Source organism: Typha angustifolia, chromosome 7, assembly GCF_048772165.1.
Source record: "Typha angustifolia cultivar Huaian chromosome 7, ASM4877216v1, whole genome shotgun sequence".
Lineage (NCBI taxonomy): Eukaryota > Viridiplantae > Streptophyta > Magnoliopsida > Poales > Typhaceae > Typha > Typha angustifolia.
In genome coordinates this window covers 8,470,330-8,486,723 of record NC_133245.1, presented here as the reverse complement: position 1 = coordinate 8,486,723, position 16,394 = coordinate 8,470,330, and the positions used below count along the sequence as shown (strand labels likewise).

Sequence of the window (16,394 nt, the reverse complement as noted above, 5' to 3'; positions counted from 1 at the left end):
GGTCCTAGGGTGAACCTCTATAAATATATAGAGGAAGCCCTATTTAGAGTTTATCTTGGATAATTGAAATTGGTTTTAGTCTTTATCTCCTTCTCAACTTATTTTTAGCTATTGGCGCCCTCTCCCACCTCCCTTCTTCTATCTCCTAAGTCTTTGGTCGGCTTCCTCTAACTCATAATGCCCCTCTTCTACAACAACTTCTCCCTCTTCACACTAGGGATTTAACCTAGCAACTATCTAGCCATTGAAAGGTTATCAAGCTAGGGTTAATTGACCTTCGACCACTGTTCGATCGATATCTCAAGATCTACCTGTTCGAATCTTATAATCTTAGATTAGTTGAAAAGCTCTTTTCAAGGCGGCAACATATCTAAAATTCAGGACGATCCATCAATTAGATTGTTCGTAGATCCCTTCGAAAGTTGTAAGCCTAATCGAGTCCAGAACTGTTTCGGATTATATTAGGCTAGTTCGTACCATTTAACTAGTGGATGTTTTATATTCTTGGATCTTTCCAATATTTATCTTATTATCTTGCATTTGTCGCTATCTTAATAACAACAAGAACGATATATAATCCAGAAGGTTATTCATTCTTTAAGACCTTGATGCTTTCTGACAATATTGGAGTCTTCAAGTCCTTAAAAACAACTCAAAAAAATGCAAGTTGTCCGACCGAGACTACCTAACCCTCAATGACACGTCCTCGATATAAAAAGGAAAAGAAGAAAAAAAAATAATATATAAACCCTCGCTCTAAAGCCCACAATGCCACAAGCAAATCGTCCGGGATCCTCCAATATCAGAGATTTGTACATATGATATCATCATCACTATTCTCCTAAAATATTTAATGGGTTCAAAATATTTCAGATACAGACAAAGATTCGAATCTTCCATTTTTCGTCACAAGTAATTTATGAGGTTCTAATCATCCCTGGAAAGAGAAAACAAAATGTCTTCATTAGCAGTGTAATTCTCCTTGAACGAAATCCTCGTCAGTATAGAACCAAAAATAACATTAAAATAAAAGGTAAAGACGTCACCAAATCCACTTTTTGAATCCAGCACTACTTTGGATAACATTTTACCAGGATTAGAATCTCAAACAAATTACTAACTAGTAAATAGATTTTCGTTTTAAAGAAAAACTGGAATAGACAAGTCAGTATGTAATAAAAGTCACTGCAACTATTATTTCCATGCTCGATCGCGCGTTGAAGATATCTAACAGAAAGGAGTTTAAATTTGACTTTTATACCTCCTGGAAGCATTCAGAACTTATGGCTATAGGAGTTCTTAGGGGTCACTCATCAAAGTCCTAAAGAAGGAGAACTGGTCAATTGATCCAATCCTTGGCTGCTTCCGAGTACACAACTCTGTTACCATTATCCACAAAAATATTAATTAAGACTCTATTATTGTCTACTGCTCAAGAGATATTGTGTGAGTTAACCACAGTTACTTATACCGCAAACCCCAACCACACAACCCCACCTTCTATAAAATAAGGTCTCTGCCCCAATATTTTCTTCCCGACGAAATCTATCACTGCTCTCATGATCTCCCCTCCCTCCCTCGTCTCCTCTCAATTCCTCGGCCTCCGGATCGCTGCCCCTTCTCGGCCCTCGCCGTCCGTCATCTCGTGCCCCCCATCCCCGACCCTTCTCTCCCCTCGCGCCTCCGCCGCATACTCCGCCGCGGCGGAGGGGCGCACCACCTCCTCTGGAGCCGGCGCTCCTCCGGCGAGCTCGTTCGCATCCCTTTACGACGTCCTCGGCGTTCCCGTCGGATCGAGTGCCACGGATATCAAGGCGGCTTACCGGAGGCTGGCCCGCACGTGCCACCCGGACGTCGTGGCCGGCGACCGGAAGGCCGCCTCCCCCGACGAGTTCATGCGGATCCACTCCGCGTATTCTACCCTTTCCGACCCCGACAAACGTGCCGACTATGACCGCCAACTCATCTGGCTTGGAAACCGACACCGCCGCCGCGCCGCTCAGCCTTCGCCGGCGCAGTCGCCGGTGTTTACGCGCTCGCCAAGCTTCCCTGGTTACCATGGTAGCCGGACCTGGGAGACTGATCAGTGCTGGTAAAAGCCGTCCGATCGGATGTGAACTGCTGAATATAATACTGATGATGATGATGATGATTAGTAGAGAGACCAAAATTGGAATGCTTAGCCACGTATAAGAGAGATCGTAGGCTTATTAATTTGGGGATTCTATCACGAGCTTTGTTATTGGTTGGGAGAACAGCTATGGTTGTGAAATTCTGGGTTTTCTTTTTTCACCCTTCTCTTTTCCTCAAGAGTGCTTGTGAGATTGTTAACATAATATTTATGCCAAAGAGTACAAGGGAAAAAAACGACAAAAACACTTATTATAGTCATGGCCTGTTTTGCTTTTCCTAGTTCGAATTAATATAAACCTTATTTTGGTCTGTTTTTTCTCGTTGGCTGCAGACTGTAGTCCTAGATTATTTTTTCTCTTCTTTTCTGTCATGTTTCTGTTTTTTCAGCGAAGGTTGCCATTGGCTACAATTTTGTTTTAAATTTCACTTCATTTCTCAAACTTTTATTTGTTTATATTTGTAATAAAATGTTACGAACTGGTTTGATTCTATTGGTAACGATTTTAGAACAATTTGAGGACGTGACTTTCGAAGAGAATTGCAGAGGATCTAGTTGTTAGATCTTGCTGAATTTTGGATATGTTGTCACCTTTGAAGAGAGCTTTCGAAGAATTCAAGATTGTAGGGTTTGAATGGCTAGATCTTGAGATTTCGGCCGAACAGTGATCGAAGGTCGGATGAACTCTAACTTGTTAGTCTTTTAATGGCTAGATAGTTGCTAGGAGAGCTCTTTTGGTGTAAAGCGGGACAAGTTACTATAGAAGAAATGGATTAGGAGAGTAAGCCGACCAACGACTTGAGCGGTAGAAAAAAAGGAGGTGGGAGAAGGTGCCAATAGCTAGAGCAAGAAGGAGGGAGATAAGGGCAATAATGCCGTTCCAATTATTAGATAAACTCAAACTAGAGTTTCCTCCATATATTTGTAGAGGCTCACGCTTGTGATCTAAACAACCAAATTAAAACCCTAATAAACTAATAACTCTCGTCGCGGTGCGTTTGAACGCGCTCGATCGCCCATCCTCTATTTTTGTGAAAGCGTGTAAGAGTTCACATAACCCGTCCGAACATGGTGCTTGGCGTTCGCACGCCCTCGAACAAAATGCTTTATTTTTTCAAGCAAAAATTAAACTAGATAAATAGGCTCATCCCAATGAACCTAATGTCGCGAGTAGATCTAATCTAATCGAGTCGTATCATAAAACTGCTTGAAGGTGATCGACACTCTTTATTTTATTTTTATAAATAAAAATATTTGAATATGTATCAAACAGTACGGGTGTAGCCGAGCTAAGCTTTATCGAGCTTGGATTGAAATTAATTTTGAACCTAGCTCTGTGATAAAGCTTGAATTGAAATAATTTCAATTTGAGCCAATTTTCAGCATATTTCAAACTTGAGCCGAGCTCGAGCTTAAACGAGCTACGCAATTAGCAATTTTAAGTTATCAATTTGAGCCATTTTTTAGCATATTTTGAACTCGAGCTGAGCTCGAGCTTAAACGAACTGCACAATTAACAATTTTAAGTTAACAATTTAAGCTATTTTCGAGCCTGAGCAAGCTTGAATTGATTTAGGCTTGAATCAAGCATAAAATAAAATCTAATTTAACTATATAATGTTACCAAAATATAAATTACAAGTAATAAAGATTATTGTGTTAGAAACTATAAGCAATCAAAATATAAATTATAAGCAATAAAGATAATTGTGTCAGAAAACTATGTATATATTCAGGATCAAGCTTGGCTCAAATTTTATTTCGAGTCTAGTTTCAAGATTAAGCTTAGCTCAGCCTAGTTTGAAGCCAAACTTATCAAACTTTTCAAGCCGAGCTTGAGCCAGCTCGATTTTTTTGACAACTATGGTGGACTAGGCAAACTAGTGGCAATTGGAGGTTGGTTGGCACACTTAATATTGTGGTTTATATATAAAGGACCAGGGCTCAAATTGTTAACTCAAATGAAAAGCTACTTTTTTAATTTTTGTGTAAATAAAAAATCTCATATTTCTTTAATAACAAATAATTTCAAGTAGTAAAATTTAAAATACTCGAGTTGAATGGAAAACCAATACGGTTTCTCGTTTATCTGTTTTACCAAATTTTGGCTCTCAGTTTTGACCCGAAGTACTCCCTTACTTAACTCTTGGGAATAGAAAGAGAGATCAAGCACGGATGCTAGTTTTCCCTTCTAAAAAAGGAACAATACCTTTCAGAGAAGACAATAGATTTTAAACTTCTAACAGCATTCTATCTTAACGAACTTATTATTATCGACTTCAAAATTATAATAAATTAAGTATTAATTGTAGTTTGTCTGAGATGGAAATGAAGATAGTGAAAGTGGTTCTACCTAGGGCTGCCATTTACTAAAATTCATGTGAGGTGTAGTAAGTGTAGATTAAATATGTATTAATACTAGTTTTCTTCTTTAATTCCATACTTGCTTAATTTTGTAGATTTACAATACTTTTTCATAATTAACTAGTAATAAGTGAGGATTAAGCATATATTAAGTGAAATTGCATAATGTTTAATTTGCATAACCAAACTGATACGATCACCTTAGGGTGGTTGTGATCACAACAATGATCAACTCTAGACAAATTTGGAACCAAAACTTTAAAAGACAAGTACTGGCCGATCTAATAGTTCAAAAGATGTAAGATTCTAGTAGATTATTCTCTTGGGTGTTAAGAATAAAATGCAACTGGGAATCATGATGTTCGGACGTGTAGATCAAAAGTTGTGGAAAAAGTATTAACCGGGGATCTATAGGTAGCTAGATGGACATGGAAGGTGGAAGATAGGATAATAGTGAGAGTTAGGATTTAGAAAGATGGTGATGGCAATGATAGTGGGGATAAAATTTAAAGCTAGACTAGGAGGAAGATATTGGATCAATTCTTGATAGGCAAGGAGCCACGGTTAGATAAAGGGAGGAAACAGACAACTTCCAATAATGGTTGTCATGGGAGGAAGGAGATAGAAGTAGGAGAAAGAGACAAGGGAGAGACAGGAAGGAGAATGTTAATAATCTTCGACAGGTTCAATGAGGCTGCTTTTCACATATTTAGAGGCTAACCTAACAATCAAAATAACAAAATATAATCCTAAGAATAATGCATCTTGTTAGACTTGGAGGAGATACGAGTAGGCATCTCGTTACATGCCTCCTTAGGAGCCACAACATTGTTGACGACCCTATGGGCGGACAACATCATTAGGAAGCATACGTGAGTATCCTTATTGTCACGGGGAGTACCCACAACTTCCTAGATGAGCAGCTAGTTTAGAAGATCTAGCTCACTTTCAAACCGATGATAGGATTGGATGTCACTATTGGTGATGAGACAATGCTCCAAGCTAACAGTATTTGCAGTGATATTTAGGTATGAGTTTAAGGACATTCTTTTGTTATGGATTTGTATCCAATTACACTCCAAGGAGCAGACATCGTAATGGGGGATGTGGCTACAGATCTTGGGGCTAGTCACTTTTAAAGTTGGTGAGATATGCCTTACCTTCGAGCACAACAGCAAGCAAATGCGGCTTGATGGCATTTGACTACATCAGGGTGTATCCTTGCAGCCATTTTGAGGCTTATCGAGCATCACTGACCAGGCCTATTTGATGCAGTTGGCTCTTATCGAGCTTGAGGAGACATACCGGGTGGTAGGTATAGCTGATGATTTGGCTGATCTTCCCTAGGAATTTTCGGTCCTCTTTGAGGAGCCGAAGGTATTATCACCGGAGCGTAAAAACAGAGTTTCTAGTGGAGTGGCTTACACGGACCACTAACAAGGCGGTTTGGGAGATGAAGGATGACCTAATGGATCATTTCCTCACTTTGCACCTTGAGGATAAGGTGAGGGAAGCATGGTGGGTTGTTACAGTTCTTGATATTAGAGCCTACCAATTTGGTATCAGAGCTTATCAATTTGGTATCAGATCCTATTATTTGGTATCAGAGCCTATCAATTGGTATCAGAGCACATCAATTTGGTATCAGAGCCTATCAAGTGGTATCAGAGCCTATCAAATTGGTATCAGAGCCTATCAATTGGTATTAGAGCTTATCATCTAGTATTAGAACCTATCAATTGGTATCAGAGCAGGCGAACCTCAGACCTCCATTAATGGTTGAAATAAAGAAGATGACATCAACAAGGAGACCTATGGAAAGCACACCGACAAGGGAGGACTCAATACACAATGATCCTAACCGTGAGGCCAAATCCTTTGGAGCGATCACGGTAGGACTGAGTCAACAAATGTCCATGGATTCGAATATGGATGAACTAAGGAGCATGTTCTAAATATTGTTGCATAGAGTTGACAACATACAAAAGGATCACAATGAATTCAAGGAATATGTCATGAATCAAATGGGTTTGTCATCTCATCGACAACGAACAAAGTTTTAAGAAGTACCAGTGGTGGGACCTCATCGAACCGATACCCCACAAGTCCAGGTGCGTCATATGAGTGTCAATGATCCCGTCCTACGTATGCCTTCACATCGTCCCCCACCTACCTTATAAAACCCAAGACTGGCGGTGGTGGAATTCGAGAGGCGTGCGGCACCGGTGCGTTTCGTCGATGAGGAGGATTGGCACTATAAGGATGAGGTTGATCCCTATGAAATTGGTGATGAACGTGCTTGAAGATTTAGAGAAGGTGATCAATATGCACAAAGGTTTAGACCTGAACCAAGGATCTTTCATGAACCTGACAATGCTATTCAGGGGCGAACCGCACGCTTGGACTTTCCAAAATTCTAAGGCGGTGATCCAATGGATTGGGTGTTTTAAGTTGAACAATAATTTAATTATCAAGATACATTGGAAGATGCAAAAGTCCAGATGGCAAGTTTTCACCTCCAAAGAACGACATTGTATTGGTATAGATTAGTTATTCATGGTGGTGGATTTATTGGATGGGCTGATTTTTGTAGGAGGATTACACACAGATTTGAGACAGCGGCATATGAAGATTTTGCTGTCACATTAAGCTGAGTTTGAAAGAGTTAGTAGTCGTTGTGAGCCACCCTGACCCGAACGTATATTGATGAGTACATTTATTTCAGGGCTGCGAGAGGAGATATAAGCAGATGTTTGTGCTCTATGTCCTACTACTCTTGAGGAGGCCTTTGAGAAGGTCGTGAAGATGGAATAAAAGCATAGGGCTCTAAAGATGGCAGCGAAAATCAATTGGTGCAACTGAGATGGGCGGTTTGCACCTAGAATGTCGGCTAGAAATTTTACGGTTTCAAAAACAGCGGCTGTGACTACTAGACCACGACCACCTTCGAGACCTTCTTCCGACATTAGAAGAGGCACTAGACCCCCCGTTCGAACTCTCACACCTGCCCAGGTGAAGGAGCAAAGAGCGAAGGGCCTTTGCTTTCGATGTGATGAGTATTTCACCCCCAATCATCGGTGTTCTAAACCGATTAGGAGTGTGATGCTTATCGATGGTCCTGAGGAGAATGATAAGGTAGTTGATGATGGAGAGTGTCCAGAGGAGACTGTGGAGGAGGGCGTGGAGGAAGATATCCAAGCTAAAATATCGATGCATGCATATTCGGGTACTTCCGCGCCTAGGACGTTACGAGTATATAGACTTGTTAGAAAGCATTGTGTGCATATTCTCATCGATTCGGAGAGTACACATAACTTTCTAGGCGATAGGCTAGTGAGGAGATTGGGTTTGGATGCCGAACTGACCACGGGATTTGACATTGCTATTGGAGACGGCACAAAGCTTAGGGCGGAGAGCTTGTGTCGCCGGATCGATATACGGGTATAAGGACATGACATCATTGTGGACATGTATCCGTTAGCGCTACGAGGAGCGGATATTATCCTTGGTGCTCAGTGGTTACAGAGTTTGGGACCCATCACATTTGATTTCCGGAGCATGTGGATGAAATATAAACAAGGAAACAAAAATGTGCGGTTTGATGGTGTTTGGTCTTCGCCGATTCCTACGATGCAGCCTATGGTGGGGCTGCCTTATGTGTATGATTTGGCCTATTTTCTTCAGTTAGGACCAGCAGGAGAGGAGCCTCAAATAAGTTCAGGTACTACTCTTGAATTATCTAATTTATTACATAACTTTTCTGAAAGTAGGAGTTGCCACCGAGGAGAGCGGCAGACCATCGTATAGAGATTGTACCAGAGGCTACACCGGCGAACGTGAGGCCATATCGGTATCCATATGTGCAAAATGAAGTTATCTCAAAGATATCTTCTCTTTTCACTTACGATAGACCGACTTTTCACCTTAACGGCAAGGTGGGGGAAGCATGGTGGGTTGATACACTTAGTTAGGATCTTTTCTTATTGCATTAGGTGTTTATTTTCATTAAAATAAAATTTCTGTAGGTCGCATTCGAACGTAGGTGGAGTTGCGTTCGAACGCCCTTGTGAACGCCTTTGTGAACGCTCGCGTTCGAACGGAATCGGGCGAGTTTGAATGCTCACGTTCGAACGCGGTCGGGCGAGTTCGAATACTCACGTTCAAACGCTTATGTCGCATTCGCAAATATAGAGAAGGGGCTTTTCTGAGTGCGTTCGAACGCAATCGGGCGCATTCGAACGCGATCGACAGGAATCCTTTAGAATTAGGGTTTTATATTATTTTAGGACTTGTTGGCTAGCCTCTATAAATATGTAAATGACAGCCAACTTCATTATGCTATTGGATTCTTAATTTCTTACCTTCTATCTTCTCTCTAGATTTCTCCCTCCTCCTTCTTCACCATTCTTCCACTTCTACCATTGGTAAGGTTTCTCCTCGCTTCTATTCTCCCTCGACAGTCGAGCCACCCCTCTTATTTGGGATGTCGAGCACTTTGTTCCCTTTGTCTACTTTCCTTAATCACTTCCACAATCCACCTTCATCTTCATAACCCTAACATCCACTCCACCCGTCACCACCACCATCACCCACGTTATTCTGTGTTTTCATCTATGCTACAGTTCAAATCTGTGAAGAGTGTAAATACAAAAATTGTAGACTAGGAAGTTGAGATCCAACCCAATTGGTTTCGTAATTTTCTAATGACCAAAGAATATCTGATAAATATTTTTCCACGATTGCGCAGACTGCTTCCTACAATAAATTCAGATCTTAAAGAATTATTCCGTAGTCGATCTTTTGGTTCCAGATCCTATCAATTTGGTATCAGAGCTTATCAATTTGGTATCAGATTTTATCATTTGATATCAGAGCCTATCAATTGGTATCAGAGTGCATCAATTTGGTATGAGAGCCTATCAAGTGGTATTAGAGCCTATCAGTGTACTTGCGAGGCGCCGACGATATCATGGTACCAAATTAGAGATGGAAATTCTAGCTGAGTGGCTTGGGAAGCCATCCAATGAGGCCACATGGGAGTTGGAGATGGATATCTTAGAGCGTTTCCTCAACTTTACACCTTGAGAATAAGTTAGGGAAGCGTGGTGAGCTGATACACTTAGTTAGAGTCTTTTTTTATTGCATTAGTTATTTATTTTCATTAAAATAAATTTTTTGTAGGTTGCGTTCAAACATGGTTGGGGGCATTCAAACGCTTTTGTGAGCGCCTGCATTAGGTTCGTAAAAATAGAGAACGTGAAATGCACGTTCGAACGCGGTTGGGTGCGTTCGAACACCACGTTCGAACATCTGCGTCATGTTCGCATTGACAGAGAACATCTTTTGTTCATTCGAATGTGATCGATGGTAGTCCACTAGAATTAAGATTAATAATTATTATTTTGGCTTGTTGTTTAGCCTCTATAAAGATGTGGATGGCAGCCAAAATCATTATGCTTTGGGAATATTGGTTTCTTGCCTCTTTATCTTCTCTCTACCCTAATCTTTCTCCTCCCTCTTAACCAACCTACCACCTCTACAATTGGCAAGGTCTCTCCTAACTTCTAATCTCCCTCGTCTATCGAGTCCTCCCTCTTCCTTGGGATTTGATCCACTTCTTCCCCTTTGTCTTTATCCCTTAACAACATCAACCATCCATTCTTATCTATATTATCATCCATAACCCTGACATCCACTCCACCCGTCACCATCACCATCATCCGCACTATATCATATTTTTGTCCCTATTGTAGTTTGAATCTGTAAAGGGCGTAAATACAAAAAACGTAGATCAGGAAGTTACGGATCGATTCCACTTGGTTTCGTAATTTTCTGATTACGAGAGAATATTTTACTCAGTTATGCAGACTATTTTCTATAATAAATTTAGATCTTGAAGGAATCGTTCCGTAACCTATCATTCCTCCAACCCTCTAGAGCTCTATTCTCCCTCAATTCTCTCGTCTAACTTCTAGATCTCCTTCATCTAATTGTTCTCCTCGTCCTTGAGACCAACCTACTTCTCTCTCTTCGTCCCTCCACCCTCACAATGATTAATTGTATCCCTACACACTCTATTAACCATCCTTTGGCAACCCACCATCATCTACCACGTAACCTTCACCCTGGGTTATCATCTACGTATCCAGATCTTTCACCCAATCCAACATCACCATCATTTTCTTCTTATTCTTCTCATCGATTTTGATTATTTACATGTCCAAGTCCACCTTTGAAATAAAATGTTATGCTCTGGCCTAATTTTGCGAGTATTAACTTCAGATTTGGCGTTTTTTGATTCAGACCCTTAAAATGATTATTATCAACTAGCACCAAGCCTCCACCATGGACCCCAAAACCAGTTCGGACTTTTGTTCCACAAGTCTGTCTCTTTGACCTTTGTCCATTGATTCAATGATATCTCCATATCTAGCCATTCAAATCTCATGACATTAGATCCAAAGCTCTCTTCTAAGGCTAAAACATATCTAAATTTCAAGAACAACAAACTAGTAGAACTTCCACAGCATCTCTCAAAATTTTTGCCCTTATTTTTTTTCTAGAACCTACTGCGAGTTAGATTAGACCTCTTCGAAGGGAGATGGTATCAATTTTCCCTTATTTTTTTTGCCTATCCCATTTAAGTTTTTATAGCATACTCATATACAAAAGCATAAAGTTTATATCTTGACTTGCTTTAGTCGAACTGATCTTCTTCTCACTCAAGCAACTTGCCTTCTCTCGGGTCAGAGTTTGACATCTTTATTCCCATAAACTGAATTAATTGGCAAAGCCCCTCCATTACTTGCATACTACTGATACAAACCAGCTTGACCTAATTTGCATTAGTGTTTGGACATATTTGAACACAAAATTTAAAGATCAATTCTGACCAATCTAACTGTCCAAACAACCTAAAATTCTGACAGATAATCCCTCTAAAGTATTCAACACAGTAAGAATCAAGTCAATTAGATGAGTATATCAAGAGATATGGTGGAAATACTAAATAAAAGTCAAGGGTTGGATAATGGAGTTATGGCTAAGGTTAGGGATATGAAAGGTGGAAGATGGCAGTGGTAGTGGGACAAAACATAAAGCTAGATGAAAAAGGAGAAGTGGATCATACTCTTAGTTAAACACCCACTTCTAAAATTCACGTGTTCCTCACGTGGAGAATTTCCACGTTATTCTCACCAAGTATCTGAATAAGTCAAGAAATATCATAATAATCCAACAAATAATCCAGAATTACAATATCACAGGCCTCAACAAGCCTCTAGGAATACAAGTCCAACACAAACTTTAAAACATAAATACCCTCGTAGGGGTTAAGTCCAATTAAAAATAATAGAATAAACAAATACTAAAATAGAGGAATGAATCTGCTACTCCTCGATATTCGCATCATCCAAAATCAGCTCTGAAATATTTCCACCAAAATGACGGTGAGCACGGGGCCCAACAAATAAAATCTATAATAATCTAAAAATATTACATGATAAATAAAAATAATGCAACTCAAATCATGTCAGGGAAAGTGTACATTATGACTTTTAATAACTTTCATCATTATAGCTCATTTTACATAGAAATCCACACAGAAGTCGAGTCACAATAACATATCTCACAAAGAACCATAAAAATTGAGGGGGACTAGTCAACTAGCGGTATTATCGCCCATACATGCCTGGCGACGCTGCATATGACCAGTTGTCTGTGGCTATCAGACTAAGGACCCTAGTCATAGGCTCATCAACACCGCTCTAGTAATCATCGCATAGAGCAAAATCATCACATACGGCTGATAAGAGCACACAGCTCGATAGACGCCCTAACCCTACGTTCTCGAGTACCGCTAGAACTACAATCCCTACCTTTCAATCATCTTTTCTAATATCATACTAGTCTAGTCTCCAACTAGGGCAGTGTAATCACCTAAATGCTCCACCAACTATCGACCTCAGATGAGATCGCTAATATAATATTATATAATATAACAAGACTATTATAGAATTCTACTCGCGTGGAATATTTCTGGAATCCATCTTACTCTCCTAATTAGTCGGCCCTTCTTGAATTTCAAGATCCTTCCCACACAATATTGAATCTGAGGATTGAGGTGAGGGGGTTTTGGTTGATTGCCGGCGCTCCAGTGACTTGCTGCCCGCGATGAGAACTTTGGTGGCTCGGGAGAGAAAAAAGAGAAGGGAAGAGCGAAGAAGAGGAAGTTGCGAAAAAAGAAAACTCGAGGGGAAGGAGTGGAGATTAAATAGAGAAGAGGTGGAGAGGGCAAAAGAGTGGAGTTAACTCCACTCCGACGCACTTCTCTCCCACCTCTCGCAATTGACTACGAGAGGTGGGGGAGGGGGAAGGAGGAGTCAGCGCACGTGCCAAGTGCGTGCACTGCGATTAGAGTGCATGCGCATGGTGTGTGCGCTAACATTTTTTTTAATACGGGTGTTACAACTACTCCCAACAAAATAAAAATTTCGTCCTCGAAATTACGTACTGGAGTTATCTAGTAAGTGTGGATAAGTGGACTGGATATCCTAGTCAAGCTCCCAAGTAGCTTCCTCTACTCCATGATTTCGCCAAAGAACTTTGACCGTGGTATGTTTCTTCTCCGAAGCACTTTCGCACATCTATCAATGATCCGAATGGGCTGCTCCTCATAAGACAAATCCTTCTTTAGCTGAATATGTTCCTCTTTCAACACATGGGAGGGATCATGTAAATATTTCATCAATACTGACACATGGAAAACATTGTGAATTTGAGACAACACTGAAGGTAGATCCACACGGTATGCAACTGTCCCTATCCGCTTCAATATCTCATAAGGTCCAATGTATCGAGGGCTCAACTTGTCCTTCCTCCCAAATCGGACAACTCCTTTCCAAGGTGAGACCTTGAGGAAAACTCTATCTCCAACCTGAAATTCTAGGTCTCGACATTGACAATCAGCATAGCTCTTTTGTCGACTCTGGGCTGCTCGCAAATGCTCACGTACTTTTCGGACTTTGTCAATGGTTTCCTGGATCAACTCTGAGCTCTCTATCTTCCGCTCCCCTACTTCATCCCAACTGATAGGTGTCTAGCATCTCCGACCAAATAAAGCCTCATATGGAGGCATCCCGATGCTGGAGTGATAACTATTATTATAGGCAAATTCAATCAAAGGAAGATGCCTATCCCAGCTAAGTCCAAAATCAGCAACTGAAGCACGCAACATGTCCTCCAATGTCTGGATCATCCGTTTTGACAGGCCGTCGGTTTGAGTATGATAAGCTGTGCTAAACTGTAATTTGGTACCTAAAGATCTTGTTAGGTTTTTAATTGTTGGCAATTGTGTACAAAATATTCTAAGTGTATTTTTTACATATATATGAGCTTTACACAAGTCTAGAATATCTCTGGTTTGAAGAATTGCAAGTTTATTGGAGAAAAGCTGTTGAGTTCACACCGCGTTCACAAATGCGTTCGAACGCGGTGCGTTCACAAACGCGCTCGAACGCGGGTACTGCGTTCACACAGACAAAGAGTCGCGTTCACAAACGCGTTCGAACACGGGTACTGTGTTCACACAGATCGAGAGCAGCATTCACAAACGCATTCGAACACGGGTACTGCGTTCACACAGACTGAGAGCTGCGTTCACAAACGCGTTCGAACGCATCCTGAAAAATTCAAGCTGTCACGTTCGAACGCACTCGAGCCCGTTCGAACGCACTTGAGATTAAGTCATGCCGTTCGAACGCACCCGTGCCGCATTCGAATGCACCAACAAAGTTTAAGAATATTGGACTTTCGTGAGTACGGATAAGACTCAGATTTGACTCTATCTTGAAGATCATATATAAGGATTGTAATGCCCTATCTCTAGGGTGGTTGAAGAAGATTATTGAAGGAGGCTTCTTGAGGCTACATCGGTTCTTCAACGAACAAGGTTCTACTCATCTACAAGAATTTAATCTTTCATCTTAAGGGCTATCTAGACGAAAGACAATCTCGAGGGCTACTGAGATTGGACTTTAATCACAAGAAGCAGTGAATCGTGGGTTCTAGCGATCAAGACTGAGAGGAACAAAGTTGTTTGGATCGACGGGTTGTTTTGTGAGTCAGTCTTGTAACTGCTATTATCATAGTGATTGGTTTTGATCCGAGATTGGATCCGTGGTTCTTTTCCCGTTTTGGGTTTTTCCACGTTAAAATCTTGGCATTCATCTCTACTTTCGTTTTTAATATTTCTTCCGACTTTTACTTAAGCGAATGAACGATATCATTGCCTAAAGGTTAGATATATATGTGTGTCTAGGGGTTTTTTCAATTGGTATCAGAGTAGGTTCTCTCACTCTTTGAGAGAGATTAGATAGGCATGAATTTTCATAGAGATAGACCCTCATCTATTAGACCTCCTATTCTAAATGGATTAAATTATGGATATTGGAAAGCCAGAATGAGAGCTTATTTAAAGTCTATAGATGAGCGAGTATGGATGGCCATTGTGAACAGTTGGAGTCCACCAATGTACATGGTGAATGATGAGTTCATTGAGAAACCGATTGAGTCATGGGATAAAACAGATTATGAAAAAGTTGGCTGGAATAGCAAAGCAATAAATGCAATTTTTAGTTCTGTTTCCTCGAAAAAATTTAGAAAAATTTCTACTTGTGAAATAGCAAAAGAAGCCTAGATGATCTTAGAAACAACTCATGAAGGAACTATGGCTGTAAAACTTTCGAAACTTCAGAGGTTGACTACTAGTTTTGAAACCTTACGTATGGAGGAGAATGAGACATTTGATGAGTTCTATGCAAAGCTGAGTGATATAGTCAACTCTAGTTTCAACCTTGGAGAGAAAATTCCTGAAAACAGAATTGTCCGTAAGATCCTTAGGTCTCTTCCAGAAAGGTTTCAGGCGAAAGTTACAACTATTAAGGAAAGTAAGAATATCGATTCTATGAAAGTTGAACAATTGGTAGGAAATCTACAAACATTTGAGTCCAGTCTTTCAAAACCAAGGAAGTCCAAAGGGATGGCCCTATCTACAGTTGAACAAAATTTAGAGGAGTCTGATGATGAAGGTGATTTAGATGTTGAGATGTTGACTATGTTTGTCAAAAAGTTCAATAAATTCTTTCGAAAGCCAAACAGGTTGAATGCTAAAAAACTTGAGAAAAGCAAAGCTTTTGTGAAAAAGAAGAATTCTGTGAGTTCGAATACAGGTGTGAGCAACAACAATGTCAAACAGAAAAATAAGAATTCTGAGAATGAAATTCGATGTTTTGAATGTTCTGGTTTTGGACACATCGCACAAGAATGCCCTAATCATCTAAAGAGGAAGGGTAAAGCTATGAAAGTTACTTGGGATGACTCAGATGAATCTGATGATGATTCTGAAAAAGATGAAGAAAACTTTGTAGCCTTTGCCTTTTCTCTACTTAATATTGACTTTGTTGTTGATACTGATAGTACAGATGATCTTGATATGTTACCAACTGAGGAAGATGAATTTGAAATTCAAAAGACATATAATGACTTATACCTGGAGTCGTTTAAACTCAAGAAAAGCAATCTTAGACTACTTCAACGACTCAAGGTAATCGAACCAGAAAGAAATCAATTTGAGGAGATATACAAATTGGAACTTGAACGTGTCAAAGACCATTCTGAACAACTTGACAATGCGAAAAATAAAATGAAGGCTGATGAAATTGAACTAGAGCGATTGCAGAAGGAAGCGACATTTCTTAAAGGGAAGAATAAACTTGACGAGATATTAAAAGCTCAGATTTTTTGAAAAGACAGGTATGGTATTGGATACACTAGTAATTCAAATAATAATAAAACTGTCTTTATTTCTACAGGTATACAAAAGGAAAAAAACCTGAGGTCA

The 16,394-nt window shown here is 40.1% G+C and overlaps 1 protein-coding gene and 1 pseudogene across 1 annotated transcript; one reads left to right on the top strand and one right to left on the bottom strand.

Moving 5' to 3' along the window:
* Window positions 1–1,520: 1,520 nt before the first annotated feature.
* On the top strand, window positions 1,521–2,452 carry LOC140762799 (chaperone protein dnaJ 11, chloroplastic-like). Its single transcript, XM_073100752.1, has one exon. The coding sequence runs from the start codon at window positions 1,560–1,562 to the stop codon at window positions 2,094–2,096; it is 537 nt and encodes a 178-aa protein (XP_072956853.1). The 5' UTR covers window positions 1,521–1,559; the 3' UTR covers window positions 2,097–2,452.
* A 10,547-nt stretch (window positions 2,453–12,999) lies between these two features.
* Window positions 13,000–13,751, bottom strand: LOC140762208 (uncharacterized; annotated as a pseudogene).
* Window positions 13,752–16,394: the final 2,643 nt, after the last annotated feature.

Excerpts from the sequence above, each read along its gene's own strand:
- LOC140762799 (XM_073100752.1), top strand. The coding sequence starts at position 1,560 with ATGATCTCCCCTCCCTCCCTCGTCTCCTCTCAATTCCTCGGCCTCCGG.